Below are 22807 nucleotides of genomic sequence, written 5' to 3' on the forward strand. Positions count from 1 at the left end.
TAATTTTTCGAATGATGTAATAGTCGAATAGAACAAACACAATTCGCGTTTATTGTGACTTTTTTTACCTATAAATAAATTTATTTATTCAAAATAGTTCCAATTTTTCATTGTGTTCTAATTACCTCTATTATCTATAAAATTGTCCATTATCATATTTATGATTAATCCATATTTTTAATGGCAATTGTTTCGAATTTCATCTTTTTGTCCAATATTTGTTTTAAAAACAGAATAGTTTTGATAATCACTAGAAATAATTACTAATCTACGCTTTGAGATAATTGCATAAATAATATTGTAAATGATCATTTTCCTACGTGTCAATGAAATTTTAAAATTTGCCGCTCTATTAATTACGCTTCAATGTACCAAATTACAGTTATATAACGTAAGTTACAAATCAGTTAAACTCATTATATTCATGCATTACAATTTATTATTTTTCTTCTGTTTATCATAATTTGAATGTAAGATAAAATAATGTTTCATTATGTGCAATATTTATGTATAAGCAATGAATAGAAATATCTGTAAAGTAAAAAAGGAAACACAAGATAAACGTTCATTGGTAAATACAATTCTTTTACGTTGCACGTTATGATTTCATTTTCTTTATTCAATGTTCGTATTATATTATTGTGTTAGGATTGTAATCCACGCTCCACTGCCTTGAGAATAGGCCCCGTTCATGGAAACGGGCTCGAGAGTGGGTTGAAGACGCGCGTCCTTTTTCTTGGCGTGGCTTCTGTACGAATAGGGTGTATAGTGCGTAGTGCAATCTTATATTATAAATTCCATTTGTCACAAATAAACTTTGTCAGGTTATGGGCCCAGCACGCTTTCACTGCGCAAGGCCTGCCTCATTTGCGGCGCTAACTCTGATTTGAGGTCGTGTTGGTATGTCTTGTCGAGCTCCGACAGGGTACTCAAAGATCTCTCCACCTATTACGCGCATAGTATAATTAGCCTCTGCACGCTGCAAGGTGTAATAGCCAAATAAATCCTTCACCCCTCTAAATATTTCTGAGGAGAGGCGCTAGATATCAGTTGCTAAGATCCGCAAGGTCGCGTCGTTTTGGACGCACATTGAATTAGTCTGACCCCCATAGCTAGTAAATGCAGTGTCTTTTGCAAGTTCTTTTTTATATACATACACTGCCGCCCAAATCATTGCCCAAAGATAAACACCAAAAATGCGTCAAATTATAGGCTTATTATAAGATTGTGTCTGTGTTCCATATCGTTGGTTGCACATATTTGTGAGTTATTGCATTGGATGTATAGATAAGGGAGAGTGTAGGTTTGTAATCCACGCTCCACCGCCTTGAAAATAGGCCCCACTCATAGAAACGGGTCCGGTAGTGGGGGGTGAAGCTGCGCAACGCAAAGAACGAAGGTGCGCGTTCTTCTTGGCGTGGCTTCGGTGCGAGTAAGGTGTACGTAGTGCAATATTATATTATAAATTCCGTTTCTCACAAATAAATTCTGTCAAATTTCTACACAATTCTCATGTCAATATAGACAAAAAAGGTTATGAAACCATATAAATATATACATAGAGCATTTTAAATATCATACGATACGTAAAAATTACAAAATGTATCGTTCCATGTTAATTACAATTTAACCATTTATTGGGATGGTATTTAATCTAGGAACTAAGATTTAAATATAGTATATAAAACAAAGTCAATTCTTCTAGTCTTGTACATCATACAGTCATAAATGTGATGTAATTATGATTATTGTGTAAAACTTAGGCATTTAAGTATAATTATGTTTAAAAGTATTAAAGTTAATAAAACAGAATGAATTATATGTTCAAAATGCCTAAGCAATACATTTAAGCGTTGCCTATAGATACTAATATTTATGTTTGATAGATAATCAACAATGAGATTTATATACATTATCACTGTAATGATTTAACATACTACCTCAAAGCCATTAAGTCATAAATATATGTATAATAATTTTTACTTGGAATTCAGTTGTAATAAGTTTTTCTAATGTTATAAATATCATTTAATTTATAACCATTATTAAAATACATGCAAGCATTGTGTTATTGTTTGTATAAATAAAATTATTAATGAACATAATTACATTTTACATGGTAATGAAAAATGAATTTTATTTATGAATCATTAGCTCCGAGGTGTATATTATTAAAGAAAAGGATGAAATGCCTTACAAAAGTTTCTATGATGGTTTTATGTCTTCCATATGGCTACATTTAAGTATCTAATATGATGAAGTATATTTAAAATACCATATTTAGGTTTTTAATGATTGTAAAGTTTATATTGAATATTGTATCTAATTTGTATGAATGTACAAAAAAATTTGAGATTCTGTAACTAAGCGTCCATTAACAATTCTTTTATGACTTTAAAAAAGTTATTTAAATATATTTACCTACCTCCTTGTATAAAGTTGGTCAAAGAGACTTGTGCAAAAATTTCTTCCATTTCAACATCTACATACAGTAGACTAAATGTTATTTATTATTGAGCGCCCAGTTTTAAGTTAATGTCTTTTCAAATTTTTATGACAAAGTTGTATAAGTTTAATATCCTGTATGCAGGATGAATAGGTATGTAAACAAGAAAAGTTTGTCCCTTACATTTAGTGTGATTTAAAGATAAGCTTCTATACCTTAGGCCCATAAACACAGCAAGTTATATTTTTTTTGGTTTCAATTACTTGTAGCATTATATTTAATGCATTTAATTACAATTATAGAAAAAAAAGGAACATATGTATAAAAAACATTAATTCAGAAATTTTATACATCTGTTTCTTAAAAAAAAAAAAAAAAGACTGATGCAATTATGTCTCTAGGTACATAAATATCTAAAATACTGTGACAAATTAAGTGAAACAATAATTTTTAGTAATAGTAGGAAGAAGAATGTAATTCTGCATTTTATAAATCATGTTAAAGAGAAACAATGAATGCTAAATAAGAGGTACATTGTTCTTCCTATGTATTATGAATTTCATACTTTTGTTGAAATTTATATTAAGATACTTTATGACCTTCATCTGCTGAACTGACAATTCTTTTGATTAAAAGTACTGCTTCGAAAATGTAAGATTTTTAAATACTGTCCAAAATCTAATGTCATACTGATTATATTTCACACTAACACCCAGATATATGCCCATCATAAGTAACCAGTGGAGCTACAGTAACTTATTTGCGTTTCATTTGGTAGCAGTTTCTAAGCCGTTAAAATACATGTGAATGTCATGTAACAAACTTATCGGTTGACCCATTTCTTTGCCGGTTCTGTCCAGTTGGATTCATTCTCATCCTCTTTTTCTCCATCTGCTTCTTCTCTCTCTCCTCTTTCCTGCCATGAGTTTCCACCACCACTACTATCATCGCCATCCTCCCCAGCCACAAAATCTGAAGATAAGGATATGGTCCACAAGTTATATAGATTCAATAATTTAGAAGCCAAAAATGGATTTATTACTCGCAAATTGATATAAATATTTTGTTCCTTATCTTATTGTACAAAAATGAGTGCTAATTCTTATAAAACCAATATCACATACTATATCTACTTAATTAAGATATATAAGTAATTTATCTACATTTGTAATATCAATACTGTTATTTACAGTGATAGAAGCCAAAATAAATGTTAATCTACAAATTTGAAAATGCGAACATATGTTACAAATATATAATCTAGTAAAAATGGAACAACAGTCGATTAACTATTTCTAAGAAAAATGGAATAATGTAATTTTAATTAGTACGAACGTGGACCTGATGCTTGTAATTTATAATTAATGCTTTATTTTCTGAAATACATTTGCAATGCATTTATGATAATGTCTACTTAATATAGTCATTATGTTTATGCAAAAGAAGCAAGTGATGTAATGTTTCGCAAATGCTTGTAAAGATGAAAGAAACACGAAAATGTCTGAAATTTTAATAAATTCTTACCTAACGGCTTTCTGATGTTAATTCGGCCAGAGTTGTGAGAATGATCCTCCTGGTCTGAGTCTGCAAGGCACCAGGATACATTCACAGGGGGTGCATCACACACATTCCACAACACGTCTAAAGTGTCATTTGTATATAGGAATATCTATTTGACCCGAAATTGAAGTATAAACGAAATACTTTACAAGAGTTTACATTTTTGAATTTTAATGAAATATTCTTGAATAATTATACTTTTCACAATACACTTGTTACACAGTAATGCTTACAGTTTTTAAGACAATATAATATATAGTATAATAGAAAATGTTAAGGAAAATTTTAACGAATTTTTTTAATATTTTTGTGCTGCCAAATATAAAGAAAAGAAATATTATTTTTATTTTATATACAAATTTGGGGTTTATATTTTATGGTAATTTAAATGGTAAATTCATCTTCTGATTATGTCTAAATTATCGATTGAATCGTAAATTATTGAAAAAAGAGCATTTACTGTTTCGCGTGTAGTGTAGTTTGTGCTATTTCTAGACTAAACTTTGCTAAGTCTATACTAAATAAGAGAAAATAAGAATTACGACAGGCGAGTTATATATAAAAAAAGGCAGAAACTAAATATTTACATTTGTAAACATGTTGTTATTATTATAATGTATAAATATATTTCAAAAGCTTATATAATACGTAAAACTATTTTATTGTAGAGTTTGAACTTTTATAGTAAACTTTAAAAACACTTACTAACACGTATAAGTATAAATAAAATAGTTCCCTTTACATTTCTTATGAATTTCCAGTTTATATGAAGTAATTATGTGAAATATTGTGTGTTTATACTTAATGTAATTATTTAATTTTATTTTATTTTCATAAAAACATTTGTAAAAAATATATTTTCGAGAGAATAAAAGAAGAAACATACTTTAACTTGTATACTGTTTGTATGTATAGATATATGACTATGTATGAATGCTAAAATTTACCTTGTATTTATGTTCTAGTTCCATAGTATGTTTATAAAATTTTTTCGACTAAAAACGAATAGGGGAATGCATTGTTACATGCTATAAAATCTAATGATGTGATAAAAGTACTGCAAAACATGCCTGTTTACACTAATATGAACAACATTATAAGAAAAAGTACATATGAAAAACGTTTATTTGAAATAAGTTATCTTTATATTGCCTTAATCATTTCTGTAATGAGTGAATTACTCCAAATATTACGAATGAAACGAAAACATACATATCAGTAATAAGTTCTTAATATTTTGCTTATTTGAACTACTTACAAATATCTTTCCATTAATGAATTTATGAAATAGTATGTTAGTCTCAGGCTTATGAAACATTAACCATTACCTCTCCAAGTTGGCTATAACTTTTTTTTATTTTAAGGGCTAATAATTTCTAATAATTCAAATGTACAATTATTGAAGGCCTGTATTAAAGACGATAGCTAAATACAAGTTCTTGTGCCATTTTGAACTACCAAAATATTTTGCATTCATTTCTGATGCAAAGAAGATTAAAATTTGTAATATAACATACCCGAATTCAATTCCCTCACGAGTGTCGACATGGCATTAGTAACACTGTCAGCAGCTACCAACAAGTCATTTCGTAAGGATCGGCCCAAGCTATTATTCGCACTGCTGGAACCACTCCCTGGCAAGCTGTTTGTCCTGAACGCAGACCTGATATCGAAAATCTCTATTTTCTTTGCATAAAGCGACTTCCAAATAAAAAACTAAATCAAGATTGTGTTCATGCCATGTTCAATGTGCAAGCATCTGTGATTTGAAAATTTTTTGTGTGATATTACATTGTAACCAAATTCTTAAATAGAAGAACAGTTGCAAACTTTAATAATATGCTATCATAAACATGCAGCATTAAAAAGAAGCAGTTGTGATAATTCCGCAATATAAATTTTTTTCTTTAACATAGTAATTCATTTTTTTTTTCACACTACATTATAAACATTGCAATTTTTTCTTCTCTGTAATACTTTAATTTTTTCAAATTGCTTTACAAATTTTTATAATCTCCAGGCATTTACACACTTTACTCCAGTTTTACACGTTATAATGGCTGTACGTGTAGTACGTTGGCTATAACTTGCACGATTGAAGTACATATATTTTATAAACTTAATAAGAAATGCTCCGAAATATAGAAAAACAAGTTTATACAACTAAAAATAAGATATAATCAATACATACAACTACTTTAATTTATTTAAAAAAAAAAAACAATATGCGTAATAATTGTACAATTCTATATAAAGGGAAGTGTAACAACGTTTTTATAATGTACAATAAAATATCTCAACATGCTCTTTAAAGTACATTGATATCAATTGTTTCGTTCTATATAATACACATGCCTGCGATATTTCACAAATTAAATGCAATCAAGAAAAATTAAGATATAATCGTTAACATAAAACTATAAAAATTCGGTAGAGCCTAAAAGCGTCACAAAAGTAGCAAAAAGCAACGACTTAAATATAATAATTTCTTTAACAAAAAATTGCAATCAAAAATTCGTAATATGATCGTGTAGGAATGTTTTTAAAATGTAAAAATCGTTCGTTACTGAACTAGTACCAAACTTATTCTTGTTACTAGCTGAACGAAAATACATCCTCATCAATATTCGCATGCAATAATTAAAGGTATAGTTACTGTGCTGACTTTTTTTACAGAGTGCAGCTACAATTCTATTATACCTATGCACTGTGTATTCAGAAGAAATCAACTGTTGCATAAATGTATATCAAATAGCAATAAACGTTGTCAATAGTGACATCTCTTGTAATTTATAAATATAACTGTAAAATATAAATGTTTGATTTCTTCTTATAACTTAAACAATAATTTCTTATAACTTAAACTTTTCACCAATTCAATCAATTAAAAATTACGTAAAAATGAATATTTCAAATATGGCGTAGAGTGCACAGTAAATGTTGATAATATATAAAAATTTGTTACTTTATATAAAAGTAATTTCTTTCATATCCGAATATATTACAAATCTTTGTACAAATTATTCTTACATAGATAATTCACAAATATAGTGACCAAAAGTTGTAATAAAAGATATTAATAAAAGTAAGGAACGAATTTCCTTTTATCTTTAAAAATATTGTTCGTATTCAAAACTTGTCGGCACATTTTCGGATATTTCTTTAAATGTAATTTTCCACTAAATTCGGTAATTACATCCCATTACTTGAGATAATTCATTCGATAGCATAATAAAATAATATTTTATACAAAGATTGTACTTTATGTTTTTCTTTTACTGTATTATATCTTGTTACACTTGACTATCATTTTCTTGATTTTTAACATATATTTTTCATATGCCTGCCTACCTTACATCGCCTCCAACGCATGATAAGTTATCTGGAATAGGATTTTGTATCGTTCCCAGCATGGTATTATTGGTTACACTCGCCACTGACGTCGTTGGTACAGAACTCTGATAGCTTTGAGACATTTGTTGTTGACTTTGTGATTGTTGCTGTTGTGGTTGTGGTGTTGTGGAAAGTGGTCCACCTGGAGTTGGTGGAGCTGACCTACTACTTGGAACAGCGCCGGGTGGTAAAGGTGGAGATTTTGTACTTCTTGGTGAACTATTCGGTGTTGACCTTGGAGATGCTTGGTGATTCTATAGAAATCGTAAAAAGTATAAGCTCTGTTATTGATTGAATTAAAATGTTTTAAAAAATATAAGAAATTATATTTGAGACAATACCTTTAACATTTTCATTAAACCTTCTAATTGAACCATTAACTGTCTTCTAGAATCTTGTAATGTCGCTAAGTGAGTTTCTAGTTCGTCTTTCCTTTGCCTTAAAGCTCTTAGTTCTGACATTAATGCAGGATTTTCCAAGCCAGCTGCCTCTATCTCTTGTTGTCTCCTGTAGTTACATTTAATGTTAACTTGGTATATTGTAAGCTAAAAATAAGAGCTGGAATATCTTTTGTAGAAGATATTCCATTTCACTGACTACAAGCTGAAGCGAGATTATATTATTAATGTGGTGTGTATGTGAATCTAGTGAGTCTATTAGTTTCAGAAATTAAACAAACGTTAAATGGAAACAATTTAATGGTAATTTCATTGTAAAATCTTCATGTAACGGAATGTGTATTCAGAACTAAAATACACCGAAATAAAACAAAGAAATATTTGAAATGATATGAAATTCTTAACTAACGAAAATGTCGATTACAAGCAGTATATATTGTTAATAATATAATTTTGGACTCAGTACTGTAATTCTAAATTATTTACAGAGTTATATGAACAAAATACGAATGTAATTCCTTAGAGAAAGAGAAAATTGTATTTATGTTAGTATACTGTTGTGATGTCTTCAGCTTTAATATATGCGTTCTATGCAACCAAGGTGACAAAGCAAAACAGAATGTTCCTTTTAACATGCATGATCCTAGGATGGTTCGACAGGATGACCTTGAGGTTTAGGCTTGATATAAAGGAAATAAACGACACAGGTATACCTTAACCTTGCAATCTCGCGCATTATTTCCTTGTTCTTTGCCTCCAACTGCGATATAAGTTCGCGTTGTGCTCTCGAGGCATCTAACGACGCCAAATTGGCGTCAGACGGAGCCCTACCCTGTAACACAAAGGACGTATTCTAAAATCACTTACAAAGGAAAATGAAATTTCATTTTAAAATTATACAATTATACAACTTAAAATTTCGCATACTTACTGCTTGGTCAGCTTGTGACATTCTGGACGCGGCACGAGGCTGTATAGTTACGAAATTAAAATTAGTCACACAAAGTCATGATTCAGCGGGACATTTAATTGAGTTTGTTGCTCTAATTTACCGACAACTGGGGATTTCTCACAAAGTTCCATGCGTTTATTGTCAAACTACGTCAAGCCACATTGCTTTGCGTTACATTAACAAATTTTAGATAAAACTTATGGTATTTGTTAGAGCAACTTTGTGTAAATGAAATTCATTTTAATAGAAACGTTAAAAAAGATACTTATGCGAGTAATATGAAGTTATATAATCGTTACAGCATTAAGAAAGAAAAAAAATTAAACAAATTTATACACATGAAATATCTTTACAGAGGAATAAAGAATTAATGTTAGTAATTAATGTTAGTAATTTGTAATAAATAAAACTGATATCTTACCATAGTCCTAGCTTCCTGAGCCAACCTTTGTGCGTATCGTGCTATTAATTTATGTTCATCATCCAGTCTTGAACTATCCATACTGTATAACGTATGAGTAAGAAAAAAAAAATAAATAAAATTTGTGACTCGTTTACGTGCACGTTTAGTAATAAAAGCTGTGCAATTTCGACTTCAATTATGACGCTCACCTCCTTAAGGTCGAACGACTATCCATCGATCCGGAATCGAAGGGCGCCATAAAACCTGGATCTGGAAAACCGTTGTGAGATGGTAAAGGTGATGGCGGGCTGCAATGCAGGCAATTTATTTCGATTGAAGAATCGCGTTCACGTCGCCGTTATGCATATCGAGTATCATAGTCATGGCACTCACACTATGTGTGACAAATCTAACGTCTTCTCTGGTTGTTCCGGGAATCTTGGTAAATTGTTCTTTCCTTTCTCAGGTACACATCTGAAGCTTTTCCGCAAGGAATGTCCAATTTGTTTGCTCGGCGACTTCTACAAAGTACAAACAAAAAGAAATTAATGTCACGTAGAAGAATACATATTATTGTTGTTGTTGTTGTTATTATTATTTATGGGAAAAGTTTGAAACTTCTATGTTTAACACATACAAAGCTACTATACTCCCTCGTTTCGTGGTCGTTATTGTGTGTCCCGGAAACTTTACCACGCCAAAAACAGTCTTGGCAGAGCTGATACGAGTGACACTTCTGACATCTGTATCGGAAGCCGGTGAAGTTCTCTTTGTGACACGCGTCACACATGACAGGATGGGCCACTAGCAAGATCACACGTGAATGAATAACTCGATTACAGATATCTTTTGTAATGGAACATTTGAAATAATTGAAGCATTGGATTTTCAATTACGATACTACGTACATCGACGGTTATTTGTATTACATAAATTTAACATTCAATAAAATATACGTATATAGAATAACCCAAGAAGAAATTTTAACACCGTTTCACTAAACTGTACAGATAATTCCGACGCGTAAAATGCTACATGTTTAATTCGTATCTGTTGCTGAAATATTCGCTTGAAGAAGTTGAAACATGATAATTCTTCTAGGATTACTTAAAAGCCATGATCGTGAGATGTATAAACTTGATTCTGCGACGACGTTTGCGAGTCTTGATGAAACTCTTAGTAGTTGAAAAAATATTCTAATTGTATTATATATTAAAAATGTTCTATATTCTACGTTAATTTCAATGCATATTATAACGTATATTGAACACTTCTCCAAATGTTGTACCTTATTTTTAATACCATTAGATTCTTGTTTGCTCAGAATTATCTGCAAAAATGATATTTCTTCCTGGAACATTCTGTGTATATACTGAATTTTTCAATTTGACAATTTAAATAATACGCTGCGATATTTTCATACGGAGACCGAAAAATTACCTGTCTCAACAGCGGCCATTCTGTGGTACAGTGGAAGCCATATTAAACAATGCGGTCCTGGATCAGACATAAGCGTATCCAAAAAATCGTTAACCGTAACTTTCGAGTTCTGAAACACGATGTAACATCAAATGATACTCATTTCTTAATCGTAACCAAGTTTGGAAGTAGCAATCTGCTGGTATATCTGAATATACCGACAGAAATTAACGAGAACGAACTTACTTGGGGAAATATTGAATTGGCGAGACCTTCCGCGTATCCAAAAGATGGCGATTCATAGACCGCAGCCGTTAACGCTAGAACTTCCTTCAAATACTCGGCGAATCTCCAGTGTATCATGTGGCCATTGCTATCCGATATTTGCGAGTATATATCTGCTCGATCAAATAGTTTTTAAATGAATTACTTGTGAACGTAACGGTTGCGATAATAGATATACTTTGCTACATAAAAAATAAAAAAAAACTTACATCGAAATTTGTCCATCAACTTTCCAGCGCATAACGTAGCCAATGCTACTTTCACGGAGAACACGGATATTTTATTGTTTTCCCTACGAAATACACTCGTTTTTATTTATCGGATTAACAATAGTACGGTTAATAAGTTTATCCTGATTAACTTTGAATTTTAATAATTTGTCAATATAGAAATGATTAAAGTATAAGTGACTATTATATTTGTGTATACCCTGTAGTATAGGCAGCGAGTAACCAATTCATTAACAGAGCTGTTGTAGCATCGACTTTGGCTTGTTGGGAAACAGGCACTCGTTTATTAAGGGCGTGAAATAAGGAAGACAGTAAAGTTTCCAGCCTCGATACTCCCAACGTGCTCGATGGCTCCAGTGTGTTCAAACCGTTTTCCCGAAATGCTTCGATCACGTTCCATATGTCGACATTATGTACTGCGTACAAAAGTAAATGTCTTAAATAAGGAAAATGGTGATGCTATAAATAAAAATGGAAAAAGCAGAAAATGGAAATATTATAAGCAAAAGAATTGACATAGCTTGTTTTCATATGTTTGAGATATTGTAAAATATTGTAGTATGTGCAATGATAGTACAGAGGATCTCTATTCCAATGGCTATAGTAGGCCCAGAATTCTAACGTTCTCAAAGTCACGAAGGTCCCAGGGTTCAAGGCCCACTTGGGGCATCTTCAAAACTCCCTGGGGACCATAGTAACGAAACTTTGGGACTTTTGTGTCTTTCAGGCCTCTGTGATCTTAGAACCACCGCGATTCTGGGACCTATGTTTTCGGAACCACTGCGATTCTGGGACCTATGTTTTTGGAACCACTGCGATTCTGGGACCTCTGTTCCTAATGGTTTCAGGGTCGCAGTGGTCCCATAATTCCAGTATTCCCAAAGTCGCAGAATCTCAGTAATCTCAAGGTGACAGAGGTCCCAAGGTTCAAGGCCCACTTGGGGCATCTTCAAATCTTACGGTCCCTGGGAACCATGGTATTGGGACTTTCACATCTTTCAGGCCTCTGTGATCTTAGAATCACCGCGATTCTGGGACCTCTGTATCTAATAGTTCCAGAGTCGCAGTGGACCCAGGATTCCAGTGTTCCCAAAGTCACAGGATCCCAGCAGTCCCCAAGTCCCAGGGTTTAAGGCCCACTTGGGGCATTTTTAAACCTCGCGTTCTCTTGGGACCATGGTATTCAGACTTTGGGACTTCAATGTCTTTCAGGCTTCTGTGATCCTAGAGCCACGGCGATCCTGGGCCTTCTATCCCTGGAATCACTGCGATTCTGGGTGACCACTAGAGTGAGAATTTGAGATCTTATCGATTCCTTTGAATGTGTTGTAAATTGTCCCGAATTTTACGAATGTAATCTGGTCTGTAATGCATATTGGGGGTGGCGTGTATCAAAGTTTGCGGGTACGAAATGATCTATATCTAGTTTCCGGTGCTTGATATGATCTGTATCGGATTTTACAAAGTTAATACGATCTGTATCAAATTATAGTGGCTCAAGTGGTTTCCATGGAATTCTGATTTTAAATAATCTTAAATGTGAAGTATGTACTTAATCCCTTTCAACCTTTATACATACACATTCTGTGTTATCATTTTTACTGTTTGAATTTAACATATGTACTAAGAATGAAATAATTATAGATTTTAACAAATACCTTTTTCTTAAAGCGAACATTTAAAAAAGAAAAAAACACAGAAGAAGTTCTGTTAATTCTTCTGAAAAGTATATCACCTACTTTAGTATACTGTATTCTGTTTCGTACTCACGGTGAACTTTCTTTTGAATGAATCTCAACTTGCATGCAGTACGGTACGACGCAAATCGTATGCTGTCAAAATTTTGTTGTCGCATTTCTTGCAGCAGCTGCAGCCGACTTGCCTCCCCGGTACGGCTATTTCCCGACCCTCCTGCGCCATCCTCCGCCATTTTATCTATAGCAAACAACGAGATAACTATGTTTAATACAATTTTTTCACCGATAACTATAAAACGATTCAATAGATACATTTTCCAAGAAAATAATTCGCTATTAACGAAATTAGACGCAACTAGCATTAGTATCTTATTTTATACGTTCGTCAGAATGACTGCAAGCCTGGCTTATGCGCGTATACTCGCCTATGTAAGAAGCGAGTTACACGTGAAACGAAGGACGTTCGTCGATTAGTCATCAACGCTCGTTAACTTGACTCATAATTATAAAAACTTGTTACCTGAACTTCCTATTGCTGGAATTTTTGACCACTTTAAAAAAAAAAAAAAAATTCCACGGATAAAAATAACTGAGAATTAATTTCTTATCTATATTGTAATTATAGAAATCGGAATATTTTCGCTTAACGTGGAAGTGTTTGAAAAAGAAAATTAAGAGAAATTAATTGACAAGAAATGTAAAGATTGTTAAAAGAAGAGAGAGTGAGAGAGAGGTGAATAATGAAGTAGCGGTTGAGCTAAAAATATGTTCCCGGGGAAATGAATTTCCATATCTTCCCAGAGCGAATTCGTTTACGTTATGTAAATCAGAAAAAGTTTCTCCGCGCAGTTTACGCGAGAATTGCGTGGATAATTTAATTCGTCAGTATTTCGTAAAGAAACGAGATAAAACAAATAGAAACCAGCATAAATTAACAAATATGATTAAAATATTATCATCACAGCGGTACAATTTTTCCTATAATTTATTCAGCTAATATTTCGCCATTTACAAATTCCTGTTTACCAATGACGAAACGTTGATTAATCATTATTCATAAGATTCGCGTTTCATCCAACATGTATTATCATCTTCACTGCATACCAATTAAATTACAGGTTTTAATTAATATTTGTATTCATGCATATTTAAAAACTTGTATACAAAATACTTTTTTCTTCAAATGAACTTTATCCAAAAAAAGAAAAGAAAAAACAAGTAATTCCTAAAAAAAAAAAGATATACATATGTATACAAAATGTATATTCCAAATGAGATACTAAAAAAAAAAGAAAAAATCTAAAGATACCTATTCACGAGACTTTCACAATTTACCGTTGAAGTATGTAGAATTAAAAGAAAAGAAACTTGGAAGTCGCAGACGCAGCAATTTGAGCGCGCCGGTGTGTTCAACAAAAATGGCGCGACTTTTAATTAGAGACATTGCAAGAAACGGTAAATTAACGGCGCTATGCACACGGTGAAACTTATCCAGGAACAATTAGCCGCCTACGTGAAAGCCAATGGCGGCCTTTTAGTCAGTTATCTAAATGTCAGAGCAATCAATAAAAGCTAGATTTCTTGCTTGCTTCGTTATTGCGCCTACGGTGAGCATTCTCGAGGGTTCCGAGACCATTCGAGGCATCCGCAGAACGCGCAGCCATTATTTGCCAGGCGCGCTTCATTGTCCCGTTGATTAGTTTCAGTCCATTCTGATGATCCTGCGCGATTAATTCGACGCTATTAAGATTGAGAAACGCGTCTATAGCGTCTATAGCGAGTCACGACGAGAACACCTTTGACCTAACTGCGATAATTTCCGCCATTTCGAGGAGCCACCTTGTGAGAATAAAGTGTACCAACTGCTGAGTTACAAATTAATTGGGTAATTGGTACTATCGGTGTAAATGGGGAATGCACTTTACTGTAAATAAAGTAAAAAATGTGTAACACGAATTGAGAAATATATTTCTATCAATGATAGAGTTATTCAATTTATGTGTTAAATGATGTGCTTCTATTTAAATTAATATAAAGAAGATATCAGTCGACGAGCAAAATGTCTAAAATTCGCTATAGTTAAATTATTTGTTCATTGTTATTTTGTAGCAGATGATAAATAATCGGGGATTATAATAAAAAAAATTTCAATTAATGTGTAAAATGGTGAAAAGCTCACTCTTATATTTTTCGTTGCTTGTTAATTCCTTAAGTTCCAGTTTTGTAATATTGTTTGTCGTATACTAACTTAAAATTCTACTTTCGTAATATTACTTCGTAACATTAATTTCTCGTATTATTCATCTTCCTAAAATTTGGTAGAAGAATAGCCTTTTTCTTTCTTTTTGATGTAATAATCATCACTATTGCCACTATTTCCCTCGATTGCAAGATTCTGTGCGAATATCGGTGAAGAGATAGCGTTGAAATGAAACAGAATCACGTAGAATAAAATTTTATAGGATTTATTCGCATATTTGGCGTCGATTCAATTTCTCCGATTTAAAAACTGCAAACAGTCCGTTCAACTAGTCGACAATCGACTACGACCTATCCAGGTTCGCGGGCAAGGACGACAATTACTTTTATCAGAAGTATATAGTGTAACAAACGAAACAGCGAGCTCGTCAATCGTTAACTTAATGAAACGTGGAAACCACTTGACGAACAGAACAACTACTTCATAATTCATAGGACGGAACGTTTGAGGAAAATCGAGCTGCACTGCAGGGACGACCGGAAGCGGCTGTTGAATCGAAGCAATTAATATCTTGCCGGCGGAATCGCAATCGAGAAGTAACGATCTGATTGAAGAGTATCAAGAGATGAAGAGCATCGATGAGATCCGTAACCATCGATTGCCATACGAATTAGTTCCATGTTGTAAGAGGAGGCTATCCAAACGGAAAAAAGCAATATTGACTTTTTAAAAAGTCTTATGTATTCGATAATAATCAAGGTTTAAGAATATATTTTGAAAATTTCGTATTCGGTATCTTAAAAGTTCATGGTGACATGGAGGTTAGTACATTGGTTTTAATTTATAATATTCAGATTATGGCGATGAAAGTGTGGTTTAAGGACGAGGATAGGTAAACTGAAAGAAAAATTAATTTCGTCCTCGACCTTTTTCAGTGATTTCGTTAAATAAAATTATGCAAATTTATGTATGAAAGACCTGTATATATGGGAATTAGCCATAGCGAGGACTAGTGAGAGAGGTTGATGTTCCGTCAGTTAGTTCGTCCCTCTAGTGGTGGATCGTAGGAACCACCACAAAATAAACAAACAAATAAAAAACAGTTTCGTTTAATTTTAGCTTATAACTAAAAAAGAAATTCTTGAATTTGTACCCTGTTTTTCTTTTCGTGTCTCTTAGGTAGATGTAACCTAACCTAACTCCTTCGGTATTCCAGCTGATCGGAGCTTCGATCTGAAATCACGCGAGTCGAAAGTGTTGGTAAGGCCAGGAACGACTTTCCAGGGAGTTGCTCTTCCACTTCCGGTTCTCTGTTCTGGAATTTCGCGATTATCAACTATTTTCACCGCATTACCTCCGAAGACAGTCCCTTAGAGCAACGGAACGGGAAATCGATAAGGGGAACGGCCCTCGTCGGCTGTTGTCCGACAAAATGGAACGGAGACAGGTGCATTTAGAATGAAAAGTACCGGGAGAAAGGGAAATCGGGCGAAAGAGAAGAGGAGGGAAAAGGTTCGGGCATTTGTCGCGCTTCGAGAAAGAGTGAGCGGGAAAGGGGAGAGACTAAATGTCCCCGACTGCTTGCTTCTGCCGTCGAGTATTTTCGCGGATTACTCTCTCGGTAAATTCGCGACTCTGGGGGAAATACGATCCCGAGGCATCTTTGAATTCGCGTGCCGCATTTCACTGAAACGCTGGAATCGTGATTTCCATTCAGATCTGTTCGGTTTAGGCACAAGTATTTCAAAAATATATATATCTTTTCTTTTTTATCTTATGTAGGAACATTTGTAACGAAAGAAAAAAACGTTTATTGACACGTGTGGCGATAGCGTCGTAAGAAATTTTACGAGTAAATTTTTGTCAAAAGTTTTCGCAGAGCGTTTTACGCTGTTTAAGTGAATGTAATATGTACCGTAGAAAAGAATAGTCACGAGTTGCTTGTTTCTCCGACTTATTTCGCAATGATCCCTGTGGTGAACTATTCGTAAATTACACTTGCTACAAAATTACACGTTCCAGAAACGATTAAACTGGCTGCTTGCAGCACTCTAGAATTTCCAACGGAATTGAACTATACCTACACCCTGGAATTTTTAATACCCTGCATCGACGTCTGCGAAATCCGTGGCATTGAAGAAAATTAATCGAGCCTCTGTTAAGTCGATTCCGTCTCACTCTCGGTATGTACTATTCACGGTGAAAAATGCACTTTGAAAAATTATTAATAAAAATAAAACATACGATAGAATTTTTCATTGTTCAATAAAGTTCACAATATTTGTTTTCCGAGATCCTGTTTTAAATCAAACCATTGACTTATAATTTTATATAACAGACTTATAAGTTTTCTACTTAAGAATTCAATTATTAGTTTCAATTTGTTTTAGGTTAGGTTCAAACAACTCCGAATAAAGTTTTCATATTTAATATCCAATAGAGGAAAGAAACGCAAAGAAAAAGACCCAATAATTCTTATTCCTAAGGACTTCATTATCGATCGAGGAAATTGCAACGGAGCATTCGATGCATGATCGATAAAAACGTGTTTATCTGCGATCTTGTTACGCAGCGCGCCCCCACGGACGGGGGAATAAATCCTAACAATCGTCGTTTGTCTCCTGCGCGGCGTAACTAATAAAATCGTGCCATCGTGATAGCCCGTTTTCTGTCATTGCGAAACTCTGTTCCTGTGCATTGTGCTCGTATTCGCCCGAAGGCGAATCGCCGCTAAAGTTCATCACTCGTGCCTGATGCAAACACAACGCGCTCGGGAAACCCACGATGGAATGAGGGCCACCGGGGAAGAAACGAACATTATTCGAAACGACCAATAAAAGTGTAATTCTGAAAGAATGTGACGGTTGCAAGCATACCGTCTATCTTGCGTATCTTGTATAACTTCCAATTTATGCATTGTTCGAAAAAACTTCAGCTTGATGTTACGTGGTGAAAGTTTTCGAGAAATGAAACGAAGTATCTCATAAACTACTAAATTTAAGGTTAATAAAGGCTGATTCGAAATTCTTTAGAATTTTGGCATAAAACACAGAAGTTAACCTTCAAAGAAAAATACATATACGCCAAGAAATATCTTACAACTTTCGTATATAACGATTTTTCAAGCAATGCATAATTTAGAAGTTATTCAAGGTATACCAGACAGACGATACATCCTGCAGTTGCATGCACTATTTACGTAACGACCGACGACAAACTAGCACTTTCAAAAGAATCTTTTACGAGGAAATTTCGCGTTCGTCGTTTCTTTCATCTGCTTTATCTGTTCCTAAGTCACTGTGATGTAAGTTGAAAACGATCACTGAAGTTAGCTAAAATGTTCGGTTAATGGTTTTCATCGGAGGTTATAGTTTTGTTTTATTACTATATATTATTACTATATATATTACTTTTTTTTTTGTATATTATATTTTTGTGTACATGTAATCCATTGTTACAACTAGTAAATAAAGGTTAAGTTGGTTTTGGTATTACACACTATTGAGTATTGACACATAGTTTTTGGTTAGCAGCAGTTCTAACCTAGTTATAGTAGATCGTTCATGGTCTAGTTACTGCGCGTTCTGCAAGTTACTTTGGCGAACTGTGGCGATCACATGAAAATTTCTGCTATGTTGTTATAGCAGAGCCCGCGGTGATCGAATCGAAGTAAACTTTCAGCGTGTTTTGCTTGCAACACAGTTAAGGTCAGTTGTAACGTACGTAAATATTGCATCTTAGTATACATTATGCACCTTTATTATCTGTTTTGAGGTTAGTCGAGGGAGACATTGCACAATGATGTTTACGGTATAATATTTACCAACATTCTAAATAATATACGCTCAATATAGAACGTTAAATCAAATTGCAAAGTGTTAACACACTAAAGAATATGTATATTTCAAGAATAAGTACTTCTTCGTTAAAGTATCGTTTCATTACAACCAGTTCATTAAATCAAGCACGATGTGTTATTATTCTGCGATACTCTTCAATTTGCACGATGCTAAGTGTCTCGATGTAAAAATAGAAGATGCTCGACGATGATAGACTAGCAACCAAGCATAAGTTAGATCTCGCTAATTGTATAATTGTGTGACGTAATTGTCGCGCAAGGAAAACTATACCGGCACTGTTAAGTTTCAATTAACGAACCGGCATTATTTCGTTAAGACCAATTACCGTTAAAATCCTTCAAACTATCATTTGCATTATTTCATATCGAGCACGAAGTATTATCGAAATCATTTGTTCAAGTGTAACGAGCACCGTATTCAGTTTAACTGTTATCTTTCGCTCGTTAAAATTCTTAAGTCTGGTATGTGTTTGCATGCGTAATGACTGTTTTGCGAAGTTAAAAATACATTAAACGTCGCAGCCACTGTTAATCGCTTGTTGCAGGAGTAAAAACACTTTTTAATCATACAAACATTCGATGAAAAAGTATTCAATTAAACGTACAATATTGCAATTTGAAACAGTATTCAAAGTAGGTTACGTAACCAAGTAGTATTTTCATGATAGGTGATATTAAGTGACAGAGGGGAAGAAATATTTCCCACAAAAAGTATAACTATTCTATAAGAAATATTTGTTTATGTCATTAGGTGAATAAATATCAGCGAGAATAATTTCTACTTGTAATAAAAAAAAATATATATATGTATATACACACCTTTTGAATACCTTATCCCAATACTTTTATATGCAGAATGTTCCGAAGAAATCGATCGATGCAAAAAAATTTCCATTTAAAAGAAGGGTCATTTGCATTTTTTAGGTGCATTGTTTCACTTATGAAAAAAGTAAAGCGGTATAAAAATAGACCTTTCTGTAACGTTCAACTTTTTTCTATCTCTAATCAAACTCGAGATATAACCCGTTTCAATTATGTGACTCACCCTGTATACGTATGCAGTGTATGTGTATAAAATTGAAAATAAACACGCTAAATCTGTTTGCCGCTAAATTATCGAAACTATTTTTCCATTTTAACGAGAATACCATTTGTATCACTTCAAAGCTCTAGTAAGCACAGGAGAGCAAATTTAAACAAGTGTCTGAAATCTCATCGAAGCGGATCGCGCTCTAAATTTGAACGCGAGACGGGTATTCGGTGTTTTCTCCAACGATTCGTCGTGGATCGCGTGTACATGCTTGAATACACACTCGAGTATATACACGGCCGTGCTTTAGGACCAACAAAACAAACGGCGTTTCGAACGCTGACAATGAGCTACGAAAATAGCTCTTCAACGATTCCTCGAAAACGTGAGTATCGCCTCGAGTGAAAGCCACTCGATCTTATTGGCTTTTTACCCGTTAATAATTGAAATGAATGTGCCGCGAGCACAATGCGCTGAAGATATTCGGTATTTTCTTCAACAAGTCGCTACGGATCGTCAATATGCACTTGAATACGCTTTATTTTCATTCGTTTCACTTATTCAAGTATATTGATCGTATTATTTAATTACCCTTTAATTACCGTTCGACTGTACTCTTTATCAGTTTAGTTTGTATTTGTTTCGTTTCGTTATTTGTTTTAAATGTGGAAAATTTTAGTACAAGTATCATATTGACACCTATGTTCTTTGTTGAAATTCGTTAATCATGAAAAATAGTGTAAATGTAATAAAAGTGATTTAAATGTAGCAGTATACACGGTGTCCCACGTAACTCCGATAAGCTTTTTACGTCGAAACGGTTTGAGATATGAAACAATGTTACGGGGTCAAATGAAATGCATAGCGCAATAAGACTGTTCAAAGATGCCATAGTAATTTAACGTAGAAACTAATACCTTTTTGTAAAAAGAATTAAAAATTGCATCAATTAATAATGCATTAAAAAATGGGGTGGTCAAATTAAAAAAAAAAGTGCAACTGTATTCTGCAACTGCATGCATGCATATAAATGTATAATAGTAACATGCAAATTAGGAGAAACCGTTTTATTTTATCCTGTAAGTTTTCTTCATATCTCAAACCGTTTTTATGCTGGAGAGCTCATCGAAGTTCCCGTGGGACACTCTGTATACAGTGGATAAAAAAATATTTGCGCATATTGATGTTTTCCGATGAAGTTTTGCATTTTGCCTTCTCGGCATTATATTTTTGCAGTTGCATAAAAGTACATAAATACTAAAATACACACAGCAAATACAGTAAATTTATTTTAAAAACATATATATAAATATTGAATTTGTTCCTTGGGAAAATTTTTACAAATTTATCTTGACACAGAGAAATGTTAAATATTTCTTTTGTAAATATTCGAAAATGAAATATGTAGCAAGACAACTTGTAACATTGCTGGAGGAAATGGTGTTAACTGTTTATATTTTTAAATACTAATCACCGACATATATCTTAATGACAAGACAGAAAAAACTTTCTGATAATTCTTCAAAACCAGCATATTATCACCACGAACTCCTTATCGATCATTATTCCCAATGAACCTACAAACATGATACAAGAAAGGTTCGTTTCCTCTAGAAATATATCACGCATCATGTATCTGTGTTACCAATGGTTCATTAACGATTTTTCGAAACCAGGAAGAATCACTTCAAATAGCGCTATTCAGTCCTCATCTCTACAACACTATTTATCGAAAATGAATATTCAAACTTTAACATACTCTATACACTCAAAACGTACAAGAAGAAAATTTAGGAAAAAGATTAAATTTTTTACCACTTTAAATCAGGACCTAACCTAAAAGTGAACAGAGTCGATAGAACCACGCTGTATATTACATACACTCGAGACACACGACGATCAGAAAAGGATCAGCGTGAAGCGTTTGTTCCTCGAGGAGCAACGAAAATAGCCGTTCAACGATTCTTCCGAGGAATAGAGGGAGAAGAGTATCGTTTCTCAAGTGGCAACGGCACTCGATCTCCATTGGCTCTTCGCTGATTATTGGAAATGAATGAGGATACGACTCCTCCGGCGGGCTTCGTTCACAGTCATTAAAGCCTGTTACGCAAACGGCGCGAGGTGAAGAGGTTTTGTTTGAAGGGCGAACCGGCATCAACGGTTCTCGCACTGTTCGCCACTTCGCGTTTTAATTACGCGGCGCAATGAACTTCGTAACTACTTTCCGGACCCCGGCCATCACGTATACTCTAATAACCGGTACACATACACGTACATACACATAGGTTGGTGAAACTTTCTTCTTTTTTTGTTTTCTCCTTCTTTTTTTTTTCTCTTTCGAACGTTTCCCTTACGCGTGTGTGTATATGTACGTATATCGATTCTACGTTATGTTCGATTGACTATGGTATCGGGTTACTGGCTGACGTTGCGATAATAATACCTCTTCGTAGGTTCTAAAAACCAAAGAGTATCGATTTTTTCGCCACTGTGGGGTATACGTTAGACACGGTTGCGCGTTTTATTTACTGTTGACGCTGGTTTTTTGGGGGCATACGGGTTAGGCTTGCCGATGAGGGGCAGTGGGACTGTAATTAACCCTGCAAGGGTCACACGAGTGAATGTTCTCTCGAAAATAGTAGTATCTAGGGAATATCGAGCGTGGGTTAGGTTAGGCAGTGTTTTCATTAACCTTGTAAGGGTCATGTGACTAAGGGCTGGTTGTAAAGTAGAAGCATTTAGAGAATATTGTGGGAGGATGTATAAAAGAAATTCGATAAATAAAAATTTTGTCGATAATGAAAATGTCGAAGGATCTCAAAATGAAGAATATGTAACTTAGGTTATTTTTATAATTATCTTCACGTAAAAATGAGATTTATTATTGTATTGTATGTAATATTGTAAAATAAAATTACTTTTTTAAAGATAAATT

General features: G+C 33.6%; 1 protein-coding gene across 4 annotated transcripts in view; it reads right to left on the reverse strand.

The window, feature by feature from the left end:
* Window positions 1-3174: 3174 nt before the first annotated feature.
* LOC108578558 (dystrobrevin beta) overlaps window positions 3175-22807 on the reverse strand; it is a 24842-nt gene continuing 5209 nt past the window's right edge. The window contains exons 2-17 of one of the 4 annotated variants that reach the window (XM_017941918.1): window positions 12857-13021; window positions 11286-11502; window positions 11066-11148; window positions 10818-10969; window positions 10593-10701; window positions 9790-9956; window positions 9546-9673; window positions 9362-9460; window positions 9171-9252; window positions 8729-8767; window positions 8517-8629; window positions 7741-7906; window positions 7358-7653; window positions 5524-5669; window positions 3971-4030; window positions 3175-3418 (exon numbers count right to left, since the gene is read on the reverse strand). In XM_017941918.1, coding sequence (XP_017797407.1) covers window positions 3270-3418; window positions 3971-4030; window positions 5524-5669; window positions 7358-7653; window positions 7741-7906; window positions 8517-8629; window positions 8729-8767; window positions 9171-9252; window positions 9362-9460; window positions 9546-9673; window positions 9790-9956; window positions 10593-10701; window positions 10818-10969; window positions 11066-11148; window positions 11286-11502; window positions 12857-13016 — 2166 coding nt within the window. In that variant the 5' untranslated portion in view covers window positions 13017-13021 and the 3' untranslated portion in view covers window positions 3175-3269. Of the gene's footprint in view, window positions 3419-3970; window positions 4031-5523; window positions 5670-7357; window positions 7654-7740; window positions 7907-8510; window positions 8630-8728; window positions 8768-9170; window positions 9253-9361; window positions 9461-9545; window positions 9674-9789; window positions 9957-10592; window positions 10702-10817; window positions 10970-11065; window positions 11149-11285; window positions 11503-12856; window positions 13037-22807 lie in introns of those variants that run through there. The other 3 variants (XM_017941917.1, XM_017941921.1, XM_017941920.1) reach the window with 3 other exon arrangements.

The sequence above is a fragment of the Habropoda laboriosa genome, unplaced genomic scaffold (assembly GCF_001263275.1).
Source record: "Habropoda laboriosa isolate 0110345459 unplaced genomic scaffold, ASM126327v1 scaffold41, whole genome shotgun sequence".
In the NCBI taxonomy this organism is placed as follows: Eukaryota; Metazoa; Arthropoda; class Insecta; order Hymenoptera; family Apidae; genus Habropoda; species Habropoda laboriosa.